This window comes from Elgaria multicarinata, chromosome 1, assembly GCF_023053635.1.
Source record: "Elgaria multicarinata webbii isolate HBS135686 ecotype San Diego chromosome 1, rElgMul1.1.pri, whole genome shotgun sequence".
NCBI lineage: Eukaryota > Metazoa > Chordata > Lepidosauria > Squamata > Anguidae > Elgaria > Elgaria multicarinata.
In genome coordinates, this window is record NC_086171.1 from 42,852,157 (window position 1) to 42,873,663 (window position 21,507).

Below are 21,507 nucleotides of genomic sequence, written 5' to 3' on the forward strand. Positions count from 1 at the left end.
CTTCCTTGCTAAGGTGCTACAAAAGTGGAAGATGTGTCAAGGAAACGTTCATATTCTGCCTTTCCCTGTATCCTTTCTTTAATATTAAGCTGTGAAACCTTTAAAAAGAAAACCATACCATACCATTTATGTAACATGGTTACCTTTCCAAACAGTAGAAGGCAAAACGAAATAAGTTAAATAGCCATACATGCTTTGTTTTTTGTTCTTTTTAACAAGGATTTATTATCACTAATGTGTATCACTAATGAAGGGCAATTGTGATTGTGCCATCACATAATCCCAAGCAAAAGTATCCTATCTTGTATACAAAAGCACATAAACTTTTGTATATAAATAGCATTCACAATTAAAAAAACCCTGAATGAAACGAAAACATACATAAATGTTTTTTGATTCAAGAAGGAAAATTTACTGAGATAAAATGTTCTGTTGGCTGTGACTCTACAAAGTACTATACAAGCATAAAGAAACAACAATAAGATCAACAAAAATTGAGGATCATTATTTATCAGTTAAAAATCTTAGGCTCTTTCAGAGCAAAATGTTCAAGCCCCACTGTGAAGTTCATTTTTGCATCCAGAGGTATGAAATACATTAATGCTCTAGTTTAGCCTTCCCCAATGTAGTGCCCTACAGATGTATTGGACTACATCCTCTATCATCCCCAGCCAGCATAGGCCTAAGTAGTATGCTACTTTATATCCCAGAAGGTATATAATCATGGTTCTAACAAGCCAAATGCAAAAGAGAACAACAACTTCTCATTTGAAAAGTTTTAAATGAACAGGATATTCTGTTGCCTGAAGACTTTCTTGTCTCCATGAAGCCTCGCAGGAAAATTAATGAATGCTGACTAAGCTTTATGATATTATACTGCATTACATTTACATTTCAAAAATTTAGTCTTGTAATAACTATTTGATAATATACTAATCTAATCTTACTTTATGACTCACCAAATCAAGATGAAGTGTATATTGTGTTTTGGACTATGATGTATACCAATGTTTATAAATACAAGGAAGATTTATTCTTAAGACACTTGTGATAATATTAATAGTATGCTGTTTCCTAGTAGTGACTAAACAGAATTCATGTGCAACACAAAAAGTTTTTTTTTAAAGGGCCATTGTCCCAAAGTATGTTATATCACATCTGAATTGCTGCAACACACTCTATGTAGTACTGCTGCCTTTGAAGAGTGTTCAGAAACCTCCAATTGGAACAGAATACAACAGCCTGGTTGTTAATAGGGGCCATGTACAGGGAGCATGTGATTCCCTTGTTGAAACAGCTACACTGGCTTCCAATCTGTTTCTGGGTACTATTCAAAGTGCTGGACTTTAAAGCCATTAGTGGTTTAGAACTGGGATATTTGAAGGACCATCTTCTCCCATAGCATCTTCCTTTAAGATACACAAAATAGTTGTGTATTCAGTCCTGAAGGCTGCAATCCTATATACACTTACTTGGGAGTAAGTCCCACTGAATTCAAAGGATTTATTTTTGAATAGACATGCTTAGTACTGCGTCATAAAGCTACTACAAGTATATTTTCATGCTTGAACAATGTGCTAACCCTGCTATTAATTCTGAAGGATATGATCCAAATATTTCTTTCCTCCTCCAAATATTGCAGCTCCTTCCCAGCTCCTTCCCAACCAAACAGCTTTGTCTCTTTCTGGGACAAGATCTCCTAAAGCTCACCTAGAAGAGTTGTGTATTATGGCCTTCTGGAACTCCTGCCAGCCACAGAAGTTGCTACTACCTCATCTTCCCCCCTAGCCTGAGTTGGTTTGTGTAGAAGAGACTGTGCTTGTTGCATCACTCTGCAGTGTGGGAGACTATAACCTCCATCCCATTTCCAGCCTGGAGCATAACATAGTTATAACTATGGCTCTCAAGATGGTAGGAAGTCCCCGTCCCCCAATGAAACACAGATACATAGTTTAAGATATATTTTTTTTCACCTACATCTTAACTATGTCAGCAGAATTGTGATTCTGCAGTGACATGCAAAGGAGAAAGCCATGCAACTTCTCCACAATTAAATGGCTATATTCCACATAAGGAAATGGCTCATGCATATTACAACAATATAAAATGTATCATTAGATGCGGAGTTGCTCAATTTATCCTGGAATAGTTTTGAAGTTTTCACCAGGAGATGCAAGAAAGGATCGATATCACATTCATGTTTCCTCTCCCTCCCATCACTTTGCGGTAATATGAAGACCATCACCACTATCCCAAAAAAACACTTAGCAAGTACTTCTCTTAACTCCTTGGTTTAGAGAAGAACAAAGATAGCGAACAAAATAAAAGATACCTACACTAAAAAAACTGAAAGTGGGCCCCACGTTGCAAGTTGGAGTTAAAAAGTAGGTCCCATCTCTGAAAAGGTTGAAGACTGCTAACAATGCATTTATACTCATCTTACTCCAAAACTAATGTTCATTTAAGCATCTTTATACATCAGGGTGCAGAATCTCAGGCCCAAGGGACAAATACACCCTTCCAGGGTTCCCCATATGTCCACTTCTCTTTCCCCCAACCACTTATCATTTGGCGGTTTCCTGGGCTCTGTACATTTTTTCCTCCATTCTAAAAGATTGAAATGGCTTAATTATAGGCAATAAGACCATTAAGGTAAAGAATACTGGTATTTTTGGCCCCACCCCTTGAGCGCTTCTCCAGAATAAAATTCAGCCCCAGGCTGAAAGAGATTCAACTTGCTTTAATCTTTTTCAAAACACGGAGATTTGCCCCTTAACTTTTCAAAATGTGTATGCTCTGTCCATAAGCGTTTAAACTTATGTGTCTGGACTTTGCCTGACTCTCTACTTTAGATAGCTGGTGAAAGGGTCTCTGATTCAGGTCAATGAAATGTCTTTGAGATTATCAAAAATTATCTTCCATTATTCAGTGGATATATTATCAGTAGATACAATATCACACTTACATGAATAGTCAAATAATAATATGAAATACAGATTAGTAAAGAAAACATATCCACAGGATATTACAAACCTCTGGAATCTATGAGAAACTAAAGTAGATAAGGCATGAATAAAAATGACAGAATTCAGAGCTATAAATCAGATCTATAGGCAGTCTAAAATTAGAATTTAATCAATTTACAAATACACTATTAAAAAAAAAGTGGGATATGACATTTTTAACTGAATTTGTTTCACACCCCAACTAAATATCATTATGGACAGGTATCTGAAAATCAAAATGATAAGTATTTTTATGAATATTTCTTCCCCATAAGTTCTGACAATACAGTATCACCTTGCTTTTTGAGACTGATGTCATCTTATAGATTTAATTTCCTCTCCTCTTTAATATATTGCTTTAGATTATTTTGAGATTTAGGTAAGTAAGGCTGCAATCCTATATACAATGATCTGGGAGTAAGTCCCATTGAACTCAGTGGTGCTTGCATCTTAGTAGCTATGTACAGAATTGTACTACATGGTTGCAATCTTAAACACACTTACATAGGAGTAAGCTACAGTGGACATAACAGACTTACTTCTGAGTATACATGTATGAGTACTGCTTGAAATGTTTAGAAAGCAACCAACTATTACATCTTCCCTACATCAAGTCTCAAGTGTTATTATCATTTGAATTTATGGCATGCAGATTCCACAGATTCCTGGCTTATTCATAAGCAAAATGCTGGTGCATGTTGCCCAAATGCTCTCGCTCTTCCTACCAGTGTGAGTGGCTAATGTAACTAGAAACTAACCACAAAATAAAAGCCTAGTGTTTTGTCTGAATGGGATTCCTTATTTGTTATTAACAAGTCAGAATTGGAAGCCTGGGTTTATAGTTGGTTTCAAATTCCTGGCATGTATGGCAGCAAAAAATCAGGAGTACCAGCTCTGACATAATACTAAGTCTTTGCATCCTGGTTAATTTTTTATTAGCCACTTCGGTAGTCAGGAGGAGCCAAGCTGGAGCAATTCTCCAGAATTCTGGCTTATTGTTACATGAGAATACATCCAGAAAATTTGCTTATGTGTGTCTAGTTTCCTTTCATGACCTTTATGGATATTTAGGCTGCAGTCCTACACACACTTAGTAGGGAGCAAGTCTGACTGAAATCAATGTGACTTCTGAGTAAACACGCTTAGGACTGTGCTGTAAATAATGTTTTATATCACTACATATTATCCTAGTCGTTAAATATTATGAATTCATAGTAATTTACATGTTACTGATATTTTGTAAAATAACCAATATGTAGCAGAAATTATGAATTAAATATTATTTCAGGTGTAGTGTGCTTGTATACATACAGTTAATCTCTTTCTAAAATCAATTTAAGCAGAAATAATAGTTTTGGCATTTTTCAACAATTTATTTTATAGGGAGGCAAACATAGCTGTATACAGATCCGCTTTTAGGTTGATGATAATTTAAGATATACCACTTTTAAGTTCAAGTGATTTACTTAAAAACAGATCTGGGGCGTAACTGGAATTATGGTTTCTATGGACACTATAAAGATTCTGTATAATGATTACTGTCCTGTATTTCTTTTTCATTATTATACATAAATATAATATATAATAAAATGACTACAATTCACTTTCAACAACACTCAGCAACAGAAGAATGTTCTGACAAAGCGTTACATTTAAGCAAGATGCAGGACCTCAGTTGGAATGGCTAGCTCATAAGTGGTAAGAGAGGATTCAACCTCCTATCTGAAGGGAGGGGGCATAGCTCAGAATGATAGAGCACATGCTTGGCATGCAGAAGGTCCCTGGTTTGATCCCCAGTTTCTCCAGGTAGGGTGAGGGAAAGAATCCCTCCTGAAACCCTGGAGAGCTGCTGCCAGTCAGTGTTGACGATACTGGGCTAGATGGGCCAATGGTCTGACTCAGTATAAGGCAGGTTGCCTATGTTCCTAAGGCCTTAGCTAGACCTAAGGTTTATCCTGGGATCATCTCTGTACATAACACACAGGGGATCCCGGGAGCAGGCAGGGACGATTCCAGGATAAACCTTAGGTCTAGCTAAGGCCTACGTCTCTTCAGCAACTAAGGAGGTAATTTGTTTTGTTCAGTGCTCCTTTCATCCCGCCCCAACACCAATACTGAATGTTGTTGTTGATTTTTTTTAAAAAAAAAGCTGATGGAAATTCTAAAGCTGAAAAAACTCCCTCAATGAAAATTAAATAAGCTTTTCCCTTTCCCAAATTGTGTACCTCTCATTCTAAGAGGCCAATATTGCTACAATTTTCCAAACATATAAGTAACAAACTGGGATTAAAGTCTGTTCCAAAACAAATTAAGAAATTTCAAAATTACCCCTAAAGCCCTGCAGTATGGTCTTTATAAGGGAGGGGGCAAAAAACCATGACATTTTGTGGTGCATATATTGTAGTGGGTAGATAAAAGAGTTGGGCTTTGAACTGAGTGCCATGGGTTCAAGCCTTATAAGGTGAACAGTAACATTATGGTCTGGCTTTGGGCAAGTCATTTTCTACACATGAACTATTTACGACCTACCACACAAGGTTATTATGAGGAAAAGACGAAGTCAGAAAAAGAACAGAGGCACAGAAGGTGCCTCCAAGGACCCCAGCTACTTGCTGAAAGCAGTTGGGATAGGCACATTGTCCTATCTCAAAGGCCTACTGGCCTAATATAAAGAATGAACTTACTACAATATCGCATTGCACAGAATTTCATTGGGGGGGGGAGACAGGAAAAGCACATATCTGAAATATTAACACCCATTTGTTTTTGACAGAGACATAACTTCATGACTACAAAAGCACATAGGGTGGGGACACAGAGAAATCACAAGGGCTACTTTTATATTTTTACTAATGCAAGAGAACAACACCGCTTCACTAACCACAAACAAAAACTTTTTGTGACAAATTTAAGCCATTCTGTTAACCCCATTTCATCCACTTTTTGTCTTCTCAGCACCACCAGAAATCTCAGAATCATGTGTTAACTCACTGTCTGTCTGTCTCTCCAGTCCATGGGGTGTGCTCTCTTCTCTCTCCCTGTCTCGCTACACTATTTCAGTAGCCCCCCTCTTTTTCTCTCTGTATCATATAGCACGCTTCACAGATTTTTTAATGTATTCCCAATTTTGTTGCCTCTATTTTTTATCTATCTTCCACTTTCTTTGACAACAAATGTTTCAGCTAATCCTTTTTCGTCCTGACACCTCATAGCATTGTTTTCTTTGGAACCCCTTCTTTCAGTACTGCCCTTTCTTTTCCTTCTAATCTACCCGCTCTACATTTCCTTGCTAAGTTTGGTAATACCACCAAACAAGGCTTTCAGTTTTCTACTAATTTACATCTGTGAAGGAATCTGAGACATAGGTGGACCATGCAGTATTAGTGACTGGCTGCAAGAGGCTGGAAAAACTGAGTAAATTCCACCAAATGCCTTTGAATCCAAGGAAAAGGTGAACAGACAAACTCTGCACTTCTGATGGGCTTGGCCAAGCCTTAAGATTTCTCTACTGATACTGTATTTCTTCGATTGTAGGACGCCATCAGTTGTAAGACGCACACTAATTTCAGTACCACCAACAGAAAAAAAAAAACCTAAGACACACCCGCGATTCTAAGATGCACCCCATTTTTAGAGATGTTTATACGGGGAAAAAAGTGCATCTTAGAATCGAAGAAATAGGGTATGTGTGAAACAGCTACAAACAGGTATTTAAAATCTTCCTAGGGGCCCGTGATAAATGGACAGGAAAGGGACTTTATGTGGCAGAGTGTTGCTATTTTATTGTTTTACTATGTACAACACCATGAACATTGATGGTGCTGTATAAATAAATAAATAAATAATGTTGTACAGGCCTGATGTACACACATTTCTATATCCTACCAATTATATTCTCCTATGTTTGAGGCTTTAAGCAAGATTATTAATAGCTGCACTAATTAAAGCCAACGGAACATCGAAGAATTTTTAGAAATCGAAAGATGCTTATAAGAAGTTCCCATTAGTTCAATGATGTCAGAGTGGCAACACTGGGTATACCACAAGTGAGTCATGAGTCAAAGCAAATGAGACAAATTTAGAGAAGATGTGATTTTTTTTCTTGCCTTCTTTATTTACTGTGCATGGGATTTCACATATCAACCTTGTTTAACAGAATGTGTGTTACTGCAGCTCCATTTAAAAATAAATAAATACAAGTGGCTTTTCAGCTTCCAGGGAGTAGACAGGCATGAGGGAGATGATGAGAACCCCCTCCTAGGTCAGTGCAAAGTAATAGATATCAAAGGGTATAGAGAGATCTGCAAACCCACGGTACTTTGACAAACTGAGTTCTCATCTCTTTCTCATTTCCCATCTTTTTTCATTTATCAAGTGATTTGAGAATAAGGAAAGGGGGAGGTATCTAGAGCATCAAAAGAGAGGAAAAAAGTGAGCTATGGTGCATAGGAGCTACCTTATATTGTCAGACCATTGGTCCATTTAGCACAATATTGTTGACACTGACTGACAACAGCTCTCCAGGGTTTCAAGCAGGAGTTTTTCCAGCTTTATCTGGAGATGTCAGGGATTGAACCTAGGACCTTCACCAGGAAAAGCTCCACTACTGAGCCGCAGCCCCTCCCTATGCTATGCTTTCCTTACCTTTATGTGAGTTATGTGGAAAGGGAATTCCAAAATTTAGCTAACTTTAAATTGTTATCTTAACAAGCCCTTAAGTCCTCTTTAACTCAAAGTATAGTCTTCATGAAACTGCTACATGGAATAGACAAACATAGTACTATAGAATAATGCAACAGCAAACTGAATGCTGTAAGTTATATACTGTAATGAAGGGAAGGAGGGATTTCAGACCAATTTGTTCTGAACACATCGATGAGAATACAGAATATAGTTAAAACTAGAGATTAAAATTTCCAGAAATTTTGAGGCCATGTGGGGAAGAGAAGGGTTTTTTTCCTGGGTATGGGTGGTGGTGGTGGTGGTGGTGGTGGAAGGAAAAAGAGAACATTACAAAAAACTGAAAAATAAACAATAATTTTTTTTAGAGCTCTTTAAATATATATAGTCACTTTGTTACTTTAAGACAGGCTTCCCCAACCTGGTGCTCTCCAGATATTTTAGACTTTAGCTCCCATCTGCCTCAGGCAGTATGGTCAGTAGTCAGGAATGCTGGGCACTGTAGTACAAAACATCCAGAGGACACCAGGTTGGGGAGGGCTGCTTTAGGAAAATTATATTTTAAACATTTTAAAAGTAAATTCAGTTAGTAAATCTGTAATTATTGTCTGAATGTATTAGAACTACATTAGTTGACTGCTACATCATCAGAAACACAGGACTCCATACAACAAAATCCAAATGCCAAGAATGAACATTTATTGTCAAGAATGTGACTCTACTCACAAGTTCAGAAGCTTTAGATAAATATTTTTTAATAAAGAGTGAAAGAAATAACTATGCTGGAGGATTAAAACAAAATTCACCCCATGACTTCATTATTTCCAGACACTTTTCATCTCTTGTGTTTTTATAAAATTGTTATTATTATTATTATTATTATTATTATTTATTTATATAGCACCATCAATGTACATGGTGCTGTACAGCGTAAAACAGTAAATAGCAAGACCCTGCCGCATAGGCTTACATTCTGTTCTTATTACATTGTTTTTAGAAATCATTTTAGGGGGATTAAAAACTAGGAGGGAAAGAGGTGTTCTTCCTGCCTTTAAGCCAGTCTGAAAGCATGGAATTTCCCTGTCTGAGTGGAGGTGCTAGAATTGTCTCTAAAGCTCTAGCATTTCCAAAATGCTGCCTATGGGTACAGAACCCATACATATGACAGCACAGAGATGACAAAGAGGAAATTGCTATTATAACAATAATCAGGATCCACACAACTGTTTCTGGAATGTCCAGGGGTTTGGGGGATGGCCCATAGATTTTTAAAAGCCTCTTTTATGTGTGTGTGTGCGCGCACGCTTTAAACAGCATATCCACCTACCCCATGGCAAAGAAACTGCTTTTGAAAGTCCCCTTTATTTTAAAGTAGTTTGTCTTGTTGCATGGGGTATGCTATTTGAAAAATGTAAGACCAAAACCTGCTTGGACAGCCATAGTCGTTGCATAGTCCTGACACCACATAACACTGTTTTCTTTGCAACCCCTTCTTTCAGTACTGCCCTTTCTCTTCCTTCTAATCCACCCGCTCTACATTTCCTTGCTAGGTTTGGCTTAGTAAACCCATGGTGTTTTGACAAACTGAGTTCTCATCCTTTTCTCCTTTCTCATCTTTTTTCATTTATCAAGTACATAAAACAACAATACTCACCCTAATATTCGATTCATCCCATGCCTAGCAGCATAATGTAATGGAGTATTATGCTGGTAAGGCTCTCCATAAGAAATATTAGGATCCAAAGATTCTTTTAGTTGAGGATTGCTCTCGTATATTTGACAGGCCAAATTTTCATCTCCATTTATAAGTGCTTTGCGAAATTTAGTAGTTGTATTTCCCATGTTGTAATTAATGGGGTGACGCTTCCTCTTTCCCCCTTCAATCAGTTAGTGCGTAGGTCAGCAACATGTTTTATATTCTGAAAGAAACAAACAGTATTTCAAATTGTGTTGAAAATTCTCTAGCAGTTTATCCAAATCTGATCAAACTGAATCCTTAAAACGAATCACAATTTAAAATGCATTTTATTGCTCTTATTTAAATAGGAATAAATTCTTCCACCTAGTTCTACATAGTTTAACTTCTGCTCTGTTAAACTATAACAACTTTATTACATAAACATAGTAAAACATTATTTCCAAACACATACTTTGGACCCTAACCAATGGGGGATGATGACTTAAGAATAGCACTTCCTTAACCTTGCCCTGCAGTGATAAAAGACAAGTTTCAAACTATAGCATTTTTAATGGTAAATTAAGAGACACTGTGATTGTAAATTGGAGTTAGAAGATAGCCTTGAGAGAGGTAAAATGCTTCAGACACCTTTATATATTAAGGTAAATATTGTGCCGTTTAAAACAGAGTGAGGTCTTCTTAACTCAATCACTGGGGAAGCAACATTTCCCAGTAGCTTCTATTCAGATTTTTAAGTATGACATTGCAAAGAAAGACTTCAGTATACCCTGCTGAAACACACAATCTGAGTGTTAACTAGGAATTTTCATGGCCAAATGTTTTTAGCATGAAAAAGAAGCTTCCACAGGTCTCAAACACTTAATGTTTTGTGCTATTTTGATCCAATTTACTGAAACATCTGCTTCAGAACATTTTTTTCAGAATATGATTCTTCTTACAAGCTGTGTGAATCAGCCAATTGGGGATCACAAGACCAGTGTGATGATATCATAGAGCCAAGACAGGCAATCATATTTCACTATGTGATTATAGCATGAAACCAAATTAGATAAAACCCATTACAGCAATCCAAAGAGGATGTTAAAAAACCATACCATGGATAAGTGTGACCAAACTATGGGGGAGTTCAGACGATCACGGGGGGTAAAAGAACCCACTGTAACTTCTTCTCCTGCCTCTGTGTGTGCTGCATGCCCTGTCGTTTGCATAATTACCCACGTTGTGGCCAGCTCTGTGATGCAGCAAGAACGGCTTTGTACCCACCGTACAACTTCTATTGCAAGTCATGGGTTGCAGGGTGGGTATGAAGCCCCCCACTGCGCACCACTGCGGATTGGGACAACATGGCAAGCCATGCTGCAGTGTGGCTAATTATGAAAATGATGGGCGCGTGCATGGTACACACAGTGGTGAGATTGTCCAAACCCGAACTATCTCTACCCCAAACCATTTGCAAATGGATCACCAACTTAGAAGCCATTAGTTATTTCAGATATAAAGCTGGATCTAAAAGCAATGCTAAATTGCAAATCTGATCTTAAGAAGGCATGGAATCACATTTAGAACATTTTGATCTTCACCTCAGTACCAACGTCTCCATTATGTTGGAACTGAACTTCAGTTTATTGGCTGACATCTAGTCCATTATTGATCTTACAATACATTGAATGTCTAATATCCACAAGCCAAAAGTCCCTCATCAACATTTTCACTTCCTCTAGCACTTATATATCTATCCCCCACTAATTTCAGCATAAAACAATCTGTAATATAAGCCAAAGCCTTTCAAATTATGTCTCCTGCACATCCATGCATTAATTCTTTCTTAACACTATTTCCTGCCCAGCTCTTATTGAGGGGGCTGCCCGTACCAGACAGACAATGTCAGAAACCCAAACATACTCCAAATATAGCAACTGAAGCAAGAGGGTGGGGAACAAGTCAAGCAAAGTGGAGATGACAGGTAAGAAGGCAATTCAAGAGAGAAGGAGGAAGGCAATCGTATAATGCAAGATACAGGGAGGTCAGTCCAGGAAGCATGGAACGGAAGCTTGAGAATATATGCATATAAAGGTCTGTGCCACAAATGGAAGCTAATGTTCTCAACATAATCAAGAATCAAAACAGACATGGATATTGCTTATCTGGCAGCCTATTAAAAGAAAACAAGCTACTACTGTTGAAGACCTACAATAACTGCTACCTAAGTTGAGAGATGATGGTTCCAGTTCCACACCCTACAGTGCTGACATGCTCAGACCATGTGCTAACAGACCACATACTAGAACTGGCACTTGAATGTTTTCCCCAAACATTTACTAGTCCTAAGATAAAATATAAATTATTTAGATTAAACTGTTATTTATCTAATATTGTGTCAGTAGTGTTTCTTTAGATAGTTTTAGAAGCCCCAGCCATTAATGCAATCACAATACTCAAGTTGACTATGGATCTAGACTTAGTCATACTTAGATTATACCCATTGAAATCAATGTAAATTAGTCATGACTTAAATCCCATTGATCTCAATGGGTATGATCTAAGTATGTCTAAGTCAGGATCCAACCCAACATATTTATTTATTAATTTATTAAAGAATTTCTATGCTCCTTTTTAACCCAAAACAAGAGCCCTCAAAACAGTTTACAGTACACTAAAACAATAAAATTCTACAATTTAAAATATTACAAACAATATTTAAGCAAAGATAAGATGCAAAAATTAAAAGCAAAGAGAGCAGAACCTCAAACCCTTTATGTGAGATTTTTAGTATAGATGTTGTAGACAAGATCTTAAGTATCTGGCAGAAGTAATTGAAGGCTCAAGAAGGAGAAAAGAACATCTAAGCAATGAAAGACAGAAAACAGTAATGCCTGGAGCATGAACACACTGATTAGATTATGGAACATATGGCTAATTAACCTATCAGTGACAATAAGCTCTGCACAGGGAAGCAAAAAGACAGACAAGGTGGAAGGAAGGCAAGGAAGGAAAGAAGAATACAAAAGAAGGGAATGAAAGATGCTCTGAATAAAAGCAATACTAAGACTGGGTTTGGACGACACAATAGTCAATGGTTGATTAAATATTCCACGGTTGATTAAACAGTCCACCATTGACTATTGTGTCATCTGTCAAGCATTTTCCACACAAGGTTGATTATTTCCTAGAAATAACCAATGCAAATAATCAATGGAGTGCAGAGTTGACTATTTGCACAACTGTTGATTAGTGTGTTGTATGAAGGGCTCCGTTGACTATTTCATGTGCCTACAGAGTCACGAGGCAAGAGTGGCAGAAACCTGTGCCGCTCTTGCCCAGCTCGGCTCTGTAGGCATGTGTCATTCATCCTGGGAAGCATGCAGTGGCCGCTGATTGTGTGGCTCCCCACGTGCTTCCCAGGACATGCACAAATGGAGATTGGGGTGGAGGGGTGTAAGGATCTGTCCTGCAGCTGCAGCGTCACACCATGGAAGAAATCCCCCCACCCCGATATCCCTTTGGGTATCGGGGAGGGGGGAGTATAGATCTGTCCTGCGGCTGTAACATCAAACTGTGGATGGATTTCTCCCATAGTTTGACGTTACAGCTACAGGATAGATCCATACACCCCTTCGACCCAATATGTGAAGCCCATTTGTGGATATTGGCAGGGTGCGGAGGTAGACAAATGGATAGTGGGATGGGGCAGAGGGAGATGCTCACCTGACACTGTCAAGGACAGCATAAGGTGAACATCTCCCTTCCCCCCCCCCACTATCCATTTGGATATGAGGTTGGGGGGATGCTTCCATCTACCCAGCCCCATATCCAAATGGATAGTGTGGCATGGCGGAGGGATACGCTCACCTGATGCAGTCCTTGACAGCATCAGGTGAGCGTCTCCTCCCACCCCACCCCGCTATCCATTTGTGGAGATCAGCAGGGCAGGGTCACCCTGCCAATACCGATATCCATAAAACAGATCTCTCCCGTGGCAGGGACAGGACATGCATGTGGCACTCCACCCAGGGACAGGACGCACATGTCCCGGGGAACATGGGGGCACCACAACCATTCCATGTGATGCTGGTTCCCATGAGAATCCCCCTTCGTGCCAGATCATCCCATAGGAGGACAGCGTGGCACCAAGTACCGACAGTGGTGGGACCTGGCATGAAGAGGGATCCTCATGGGAACCAGCGCTGCTATTCGGTGAGGAAGACAGAGAGGGGTTGGGATTGGGCAACAGTCAACCCTGTGCCAATAGTCAACTCCACGGATTACTATTTAGGGGGGTCTCCAGGACAACATGATAATAGTTATCCGGGGTTGACTATAAGCACAGAGTTGACTGTTGTGTCATCCGAATGTGCCCTAAGGATGCAGTATCTGTGGATGTAAAGGCCTATTTACATGAAAAATTGTAAATCATGGGGAAGCCACATTCAGTTCACAATATTCCATGTACCTTAACAAACAGCAGCTAAGAGAAATAAGAACAGAAGAACTCTGTTGGACAAGACTGAAGGTCTATCTAGTTTGGCAATCTGTTCCCACGCTGGCCAACCAGATACCATGGGAAGTGTACATGGGACATGAGGGCAGTAGCAATTCATATTCAGAGACATGCTGGCTCCAACTCTAGAGGTAACATATTGCCATCATGACTAGTAGCCATTGAAATCCTTCATGAATTTCTCTAATCTCCTTGTAAAGCCATCTAAGTTTAAAGGCTGTCACCATCTATTGGGGTAGAGAATTTTACTAAGCACTGTGTGAAAAAGTAACTACTTCAGTCTGTCCTGAACCATTCAACATCCTTGAATAACTTCAAACTCTAAGTTCTAGTATTATGAGAGGGAGAAAAACATGAAAGGAAGAACTGTGAGTAGAATTTGTGCACATCTTTTTTTACCAGTAATAATATCCCCACATCCAGCAATAAAAAGTTGTGGAGAGGGACAGCAAACAATTTATACTTTCAATGAAACAATCTTCAAGAGATATATCTAATTAGAGAAAATCTGAATGTGCATTTTCCTGGAATTGTCATTATGATTACCCTTTCCCACACAATGCTAAGAGACAGATTGACCTTATTGCTCTCCTAAAGGCATCATTTTTCCTTCTAATGATTATACAGGTCAATTTTCCCGACAACAAAGCAAGTTAACCAATACATGTCACTTAAAAACATTTCATTTCAAAACAAAATAGTAACAAAATGAAAGACACCATTTCAAAAGGCAGAAGATATATATATATATAGTCTAAGATTATTTAACAATTATTTCAGATTATTACTAAGGTTATTTAAGAACTTGTGTGTAGGGGAGAGAAAACAGACACGTAGAGCTGATTCTTATGCTTCCAAGGAGTTGATGTCTGTAAAGTCATAATCATAAGGAAATCAGTTTCTCTGAAATAGCCCCATATGAAAATCTAAAAAGCTACCATGGTTTACAGTTTTTTCTGACATCATAACTTTTCATATATTTATGGATGTGTGTGCATTTGTTAGGACAAATAGCTCCATATCAAAAAGTGGTCCTCACACTTTATTCTACAACATCATGCCAATAGCCCAGTTTGGACCTTATTGAGCCTTTTGCCCATGCATACAGCATCTCAGCCTGATCTGAAATTAAACTATGATGTCTTGAATTAACCATTTCATCCAAACAAAACAACTCTAGCTAACTAGAGACTTCCTGGTTTATTAATGCCTCCAATAAACAAAAATAGTAGTGCCAATTATATCTTATAAAGAGTAAATGACTGAAAGAAATAATGAAGGATATATCTAAAAAGTTGCTCTGAATGCATTTTATATTCATGTTATCCCTTACATAAAGCTGTCCCTAGATTTCCCTAAAGGAAATCTAGCCAAAATAATCAGTGATCTTAATGCAATCAAGGTCAACATGCTTTGTCAGTACTGGAGTAGAAGAAATAATCCCAACATGATTATATATGAAAATTTCCCACAGAGATATCAAGGTGTGAAATACTGTATACTTCATATATCTGTGAATGTAATATATACTCCATTATTTCAGCTGAAATATATGAATATTCAATTGCATGGTTATATTGCAAATCACAACTATTAGCATACAAATCGGATAATTAAAGTCAACTGGTAATTAAAAAACACTTATGTTCAAATAACAAAGATAACAGCAATTTTGCTGGGCTAGGTGTTGGAGGAAAGCATTTTACAGCTAGCTACTAAGCAACTAAAGATATATTCTCCCACCAAGCATTAAAATCAAGTTGTGCCTCTGTTGCAGTTACCAAGCAGTGTCACTCAGGAAGTTAAGAGCTGTGATGGCTCAGAGCAATTGGCTAAGGTTTTAACTGTATATGATTTAAGTTTGTAAAGCTGCCTTGAGCCCCAGTACTGGGAATAATAATGACGACGACGACAACAACAACAACAACAACAACAACAGTATTTCCTCTTCAGGAGTAATGCTCTGAACAAAATATCCTAGGCTATCCAATGGACAATCCAGCAGCTCAAAGTAACACTTTGAAATAATATTTGCCTCTGTACAAATGTAGGATTCCCAATTATTCAACTATAGTTAAGCAATTCAAAGCCACAGGAGAGTGCATTCTCTCCCACACCCGATTTTGGGTGCTTCCCCTGCCCCCACACTGCAGTTCTGTGTGACACAGCTCATGCTGTTCAGGACTCTTTGAATAAGGCTTTGAGAGAACTGCTTCCACTCACACAACCACTGGATACAGCTCTAAAATGTAATCAGTGCTGGCACAAGACATTTTGCTGCCTGAGGTGGACATGATAGCATCTTCTCCCATTCCAAGTACAAAAACCTACCAGACTGGTACCTGCACCTTATTTCAGCAGTGGCAACAGGTCATCCTCCTCCACCACAATTGAGGGCAGTAGACTAGTTTAGGGGCTACAGGGCAGGCCATATGGCCCACACAGGTCTGCCCTCCCAACACCTCACCACTGTTCCCCCAGCATCTGCTGCCTGAAGTGGCTGCTTCACTCTGCTTAATAGTATGGCAGTCCTATTAGAAATAGAGAACATTAATTGCCCATAGTTAATTGAGTGGGAATCTCAACTTGGATTTGATAACAGATATCTGTGACAGATTGTACCTCATAAGTCCCAGTTTACAATTTCCCATGTGTGTGCATGCTAAATGAAGATAACACTTAATGCATCTAGTGAAGTAGGTTTTGTCCATGAAAGCTTAGCTATAACCCTGACAGCGCTGAGGAGCTTCGGTTGGCCTCGGCTAGCTGGCCCGGGTCCCCTCCCGGTCCGGTGAGGAGAGCCGTCCATCTCGGGAGCGGAGCACGGCCGGAAGGGGGCCGCCTCTCGCCCGTAGCGCACCGCATGTTCGTGGGGCACCCGGCACTAAATATTTTGTAGACGACCTGATTCTGGGTCAGGGTTTCGTATGTAGCAGAGCAGCTCCCTCGCTGCGATCTATTGAAAGTCAGCCCTCGACACAAGCTTTTTAAAAAAAAGCTATAACCCTGATAATATACCACATGACTCTTAATTGTTTTCTGTTGCAACAGACTAACATGAGTACACCACCCTGGAATTTATATTACAGGGAAACACGGGAGTGTTTCCCTGTGTTATAGGCGATCAGTGAAAAGAGCATTCCACCATGTTAAGGCCGAAATTGGGGGTGGGTCATTCTGACGTTCATAAAATGGAAAATGTTTCACCAATCTTTCTGAAATGGAGACCTGCCAGAAAGAAATGCTGGTTTTACATACCCTGCGCGTTTCAAGAAGATTTGTGAAATATTGAGGGCAGGATGGCAGTTCAAAGTACCAAAATGGGGAAAACCTCTCTGGCTCAAAATGGCTCTTTTCTATTTCCGGGTGGCGACGATTTTTTTGCTCACTAAAAGCTCCAAATTGGGACCCTTACCCTTCAAACCAGTGGTGGGATCTTGTCCCCCCTGTCCTTCTAGTTCAGTGGTTCTCAACCTTCCTAATGCCGCGACCCTTTAATACAGTTCCTCATGTTGTGGTGACCCCCAACCATAAAATTATTTTCGTTGCTACTTCATAACTGTAATTTTGCTACTGTTATGAATCGTAATGTAAATATCTGATATGCAGGATGTATTTTCATTGTTACAAATTGAACATAAAGCATAGTGATTAATCACAAAAACAATATGTAATTATATATTGTGAAATATTTATTTCTAATTACAAATAAATGACCATCGGAAATACATGTTTTCCGATGGTCTTAGGCGACCCCTGTGAAAGGGTCGTTCGACCCCCAAAGGGGTCGCGACCCACAGGTTGAGAACCGCTGTTCTAGTTGGTGGAATGGCTTTTTTTTCAAAATTCGCTTCCATTGTTTTTTAATGAACATTTCTTTGCCCTATTAAAGTGAATACAGACTCATAACTCCTAAATGGAGCATGCTCAGCAGCGTCGCTCTCCCCCCTCCCTCCTGTCTCAAATAGATTAGAATGTTGGAAATAAGATGGCTGCCTGGCTGAAATAAGATGGCCGCCTGGCTCATTTAGGAGCCATTTCCTTCTGCAGATAAGCCAAGGCCCTGTCTGGTCCCTCTCCTTCCCCACAGTGCTGTGGAGGCCAGGGAGGGAGAGAGAAACTATCTGCCTTGCTTGGAGGGAGGCCCTTCCCTGGCCTCCAAGGAAAAAGAAAACCTGGCTGGCTCAGGTAGGGGTTTGATTGACTTTGTTGTGTGTCTGTGATTGTGAAGAGGGAGGGGTGTGTGTGTGTGTGTGTGTGTGTGTTTGAAGTGCTGGTGCATGCTTCTTAATTCAAAGTAAAGAATATATGGCAAACTTTCCTTTGGGGTGGCAGTTCATCAACCAAGCCACTTAAAGTTTAAACTTTGTGGAAAGAAATATTTTGAAACTAGGAATGGGAGGAGGTTAACCCTGGCCTATCTGCCATGAGTTTAAACTTCTTCAGGTAGTGTGTGTTTCTTTAAAAGATGCTGAACTACATTTTAAGCTTTCTTTTATAGATTTGTGTGTGTGTGTGTGTGTGTATTTTGAATTTGAACACAGATATAGGTCTCTTAAAAAAAATCTCTGGTGTGAAGGAAGAAAATATTTTCCTTTCTCTGTGTACCTGCTTCTTATAAGCTAAATCTGCTGCTTTATGTTTGTATGAAAGGAAAACGTTTTCTAAAATGTACATCCATGAATCTTATACCCAAAACGTTACTTCACACCAGAGAAATGTTTAAGGGACCTAGTTTTTGCTACAACCTGGCACCCTCCAGTTGCTGTAGACTTAGATTCATGGAATCATAGAATTCAATGCCCCTCAGTAGTTGCAGTAGTCCAGAGCATGTAGTCCTCTTCATCCTCCTCTTCATTTTATCCTCACAATGACCCTGTGAGGTAGTGTAGGCTGAGGGAAAGCCAGGAAGGGGGGGCATAAGGAATTACATTTATATACCGCCCCATAGCCTGGGTGTATTTATTTATTACATTGATATACTGCCCCATAGCCAAAGCTCTGCAATAAATACCTAAATGTGTTGTTAACCATGATCTCCAGTTATTGACATAGCAAGAAAATACAAGCAAGGAAGCAACATTTGGTGATGCCTTTCATCTGGAAGTTATGTGATATGTGGGTTATCAAGCAGTTATATGAAAAATGCTAGATACTCTGATCCTTGGTTTAAGTGGATTCTTTAATGTCAATATAGTAAAAATTATAAATTTTAGTGTATTTTTTTAAAAATAATTACACTATAGTGTCATAATTTAAATTTTTTAAATAGTGTAAATTGGGAAATTATTTAAAAAATATTTTTTCTCCCCTGTGTGGGTTCCTTGATGTCTACTCAAGGTCCCACTACAGTTGAAGCTTTCCCCACATCCCATACATTTATATGGCTTCTTTCCTGTGTGTTCATCCGTTACACAAAACCATGAAATTCAATAAACAAAAAACCTACGGTTTACAAAACAACGTTAAAGGCTCTACAGTTTTCAACCAAACTCCAAAAAGCAGGGAAATTGGGAATTAAGGCTCACAGGCCTATAATGCCACATCCTCCCTAAGGAGGCAGAAAGTGCCAGTGAAATTCTCATTCTCCCAAAGCAGATATAAACCATGAGGTCAGGATGGAGAATAGCATATGCAGAGGTGACTGTGGGGTTGTGGAAAACTGATGACGAACAACTTAGGACAAAAAAGATCCCTTTTTTTTATTTGGACTGGAATTTTGTGTAAGAAAAACACACAACATCTGGGAGGGATTGGAATCTTCTGAAAAACCATGTTTCTACAGTTAGCACAATTCTTTGTTATTGTTCCAGTATCATATGCATTTTACTGGTCACATTCCAAATCTACAACTGGCAACCTTACAATCCTGAAACAAAGGGCAAGTCTACACTACAGACTTAAGCTGGTTTAATAACCACACCTTTTCATTTAGGAATGTATGCTTTATATCCACTGCCAACTTTGCTCAGACATTTTTTCAACTGAGTAGTATTAGATTGCTTCAAAAACAGAACCAAACTTCCATACAGTTTAAAACTACACAAAAGAGCAACTCTTTAAAGAATTTACTTACAGCAGTCTAAAATTACAGAAAGTGTTATTTTTAAAACAAAACAAAACACTAGCTTATGAAAATACTAACCTTTTAAATATCATTAAAGTTATGTAAGACAAATGTGTCCATTCAAGTCATGACAAAGGATGGATATTAGTGAGTCATTAGCGCCACCATTTTCAAAATCAAGTAATACCATGGAAAGTAAACTGTTCTCACTGTAGTATCATGTTCAAAAAGTTTGCTGAACCCTGTGAGAATGGATACAGCTAGACACTCAAAAAGCTTTTCTAGATATTCAATCTGGAATTAGTTCAAGAAGATTTGGATTCTGGCATTGTTTGAAAAGTTAACATAAAATAGACTGGCAATGGACATGGCTAAATAAGACTACTTTGAAACATGATTTCCCTTCATCTCTTTGAAACATCTTACATCAACAAAGGGTGATTAGGGATACATCCATCAACTCATTTACTCTTTTAGAAATATAGACTTGGGGCACAATCCTATGCATGTTTAGACAACATAGCTGACTGGGGAATGCTGGGAGTTGTAGGACTTTTTTCTGTCTAAACATGAGTAAGATTGCAGCTTTACATTCACTTACAACAGTAATTGTGCTGCAATCTGCTTAATAGTATTTTTTAGACTATGACTTCATATTTGTTATATGCTCTGTTATCTACATTTGTTTTTATAATTTGTTTTATCATATTGCAACAGATACTTGGACTTTGGCGGGGGGGTTTAAATTTGCAAAACCCTTTAACTTTAATGATACAATACTATTCAGCTGACAAAACGGTTGGAGACATCAGTTATAGAGCTGCTTTTTCAACAAGTGCTCCTAGTACCCACGTTTTCCAACTTAAATTATCTGCCAACATTCCAGCAGGTTTAGAAATGCAATAGATTTCAAATCTTCAAAAGTTGACTTAACAAGTTATTATACAAAAAGCAATCCAATAGTATGGTTAGAATGGATAAAGGTTCATAATCCAAGAGTTATATTTACAATTATAGAAAAAGTTATCCACTTCCCCTAAACTAGAATATTCACCCAATTGCGCTAAATACTACAAGTGAGCTATGTTTCTCATTTAGAACTATTGCACTATATTCATGCACTCCCCATGCTAAACAATATTCCCTGCCTGAGAGCATGCTATGTCATATAACTGACTTCAGTAACAGAGAAGATATGAAAGTATGAAATGGGTAATTCAGAACATTTGCATTCCAATCACTTTCCTAACTATATATCCCAAAAGACGGATGAAAGGGAAAACAGCACCCATTAAGTACAAATTTCTCTCAGTGTCTCTTAAATAGACCCAGATATTAACAGAAAATATTTAATTTATGCAAGCATTTAGTGGATACGGCTGAAAAAAACATATTTTAAAAAGTGGGATTTGTAGATTTTATATGTAGTTACCACCCACAATGAGCACTCAGGAAAGAATGGGTTAAAAATATAACACACTACATACTGAAACTGGGTAGCCAAAGCAAGACACACTTTTCTGTACAAGACAGTTTGTTTAACTACCTCCCAAATAGC

General features: G+C 38.5%; 1 protein-coding gene across 4 annotated transcripts in view; it reads right to left on the minus strand.

The window, feature by feature from the left end:
• The window catches only part of ANKIB1 (ankyrin repeat and IBR domain containing 1), a 79,507-nt gene that overhangs the window by 49,242 nt on the left and 8,758 nt on the right, over positions 1–21,507 (minus strand). For 3 of the 4 annotated variants that reach the window (XM_063126963.1, XM_063126972.1, XM_063126943.1), the window contains exon 2: positions 9,340–9,604. In XM_063126963.1, coding sequence (XP_062983033.1) covers positions 9,340–9,527 — 188 coding nt within the window. In that variant the 5' untranslated portion in view covers positions 9,528–9,604. Of the gene's footprint in view, positions 1–9,339; positions 9,605–16,224; positions 16,243–21,507 lie in introns of those variants that run through there. The other variant, XM_063126953.1, reaches the window with a different exon arrangement.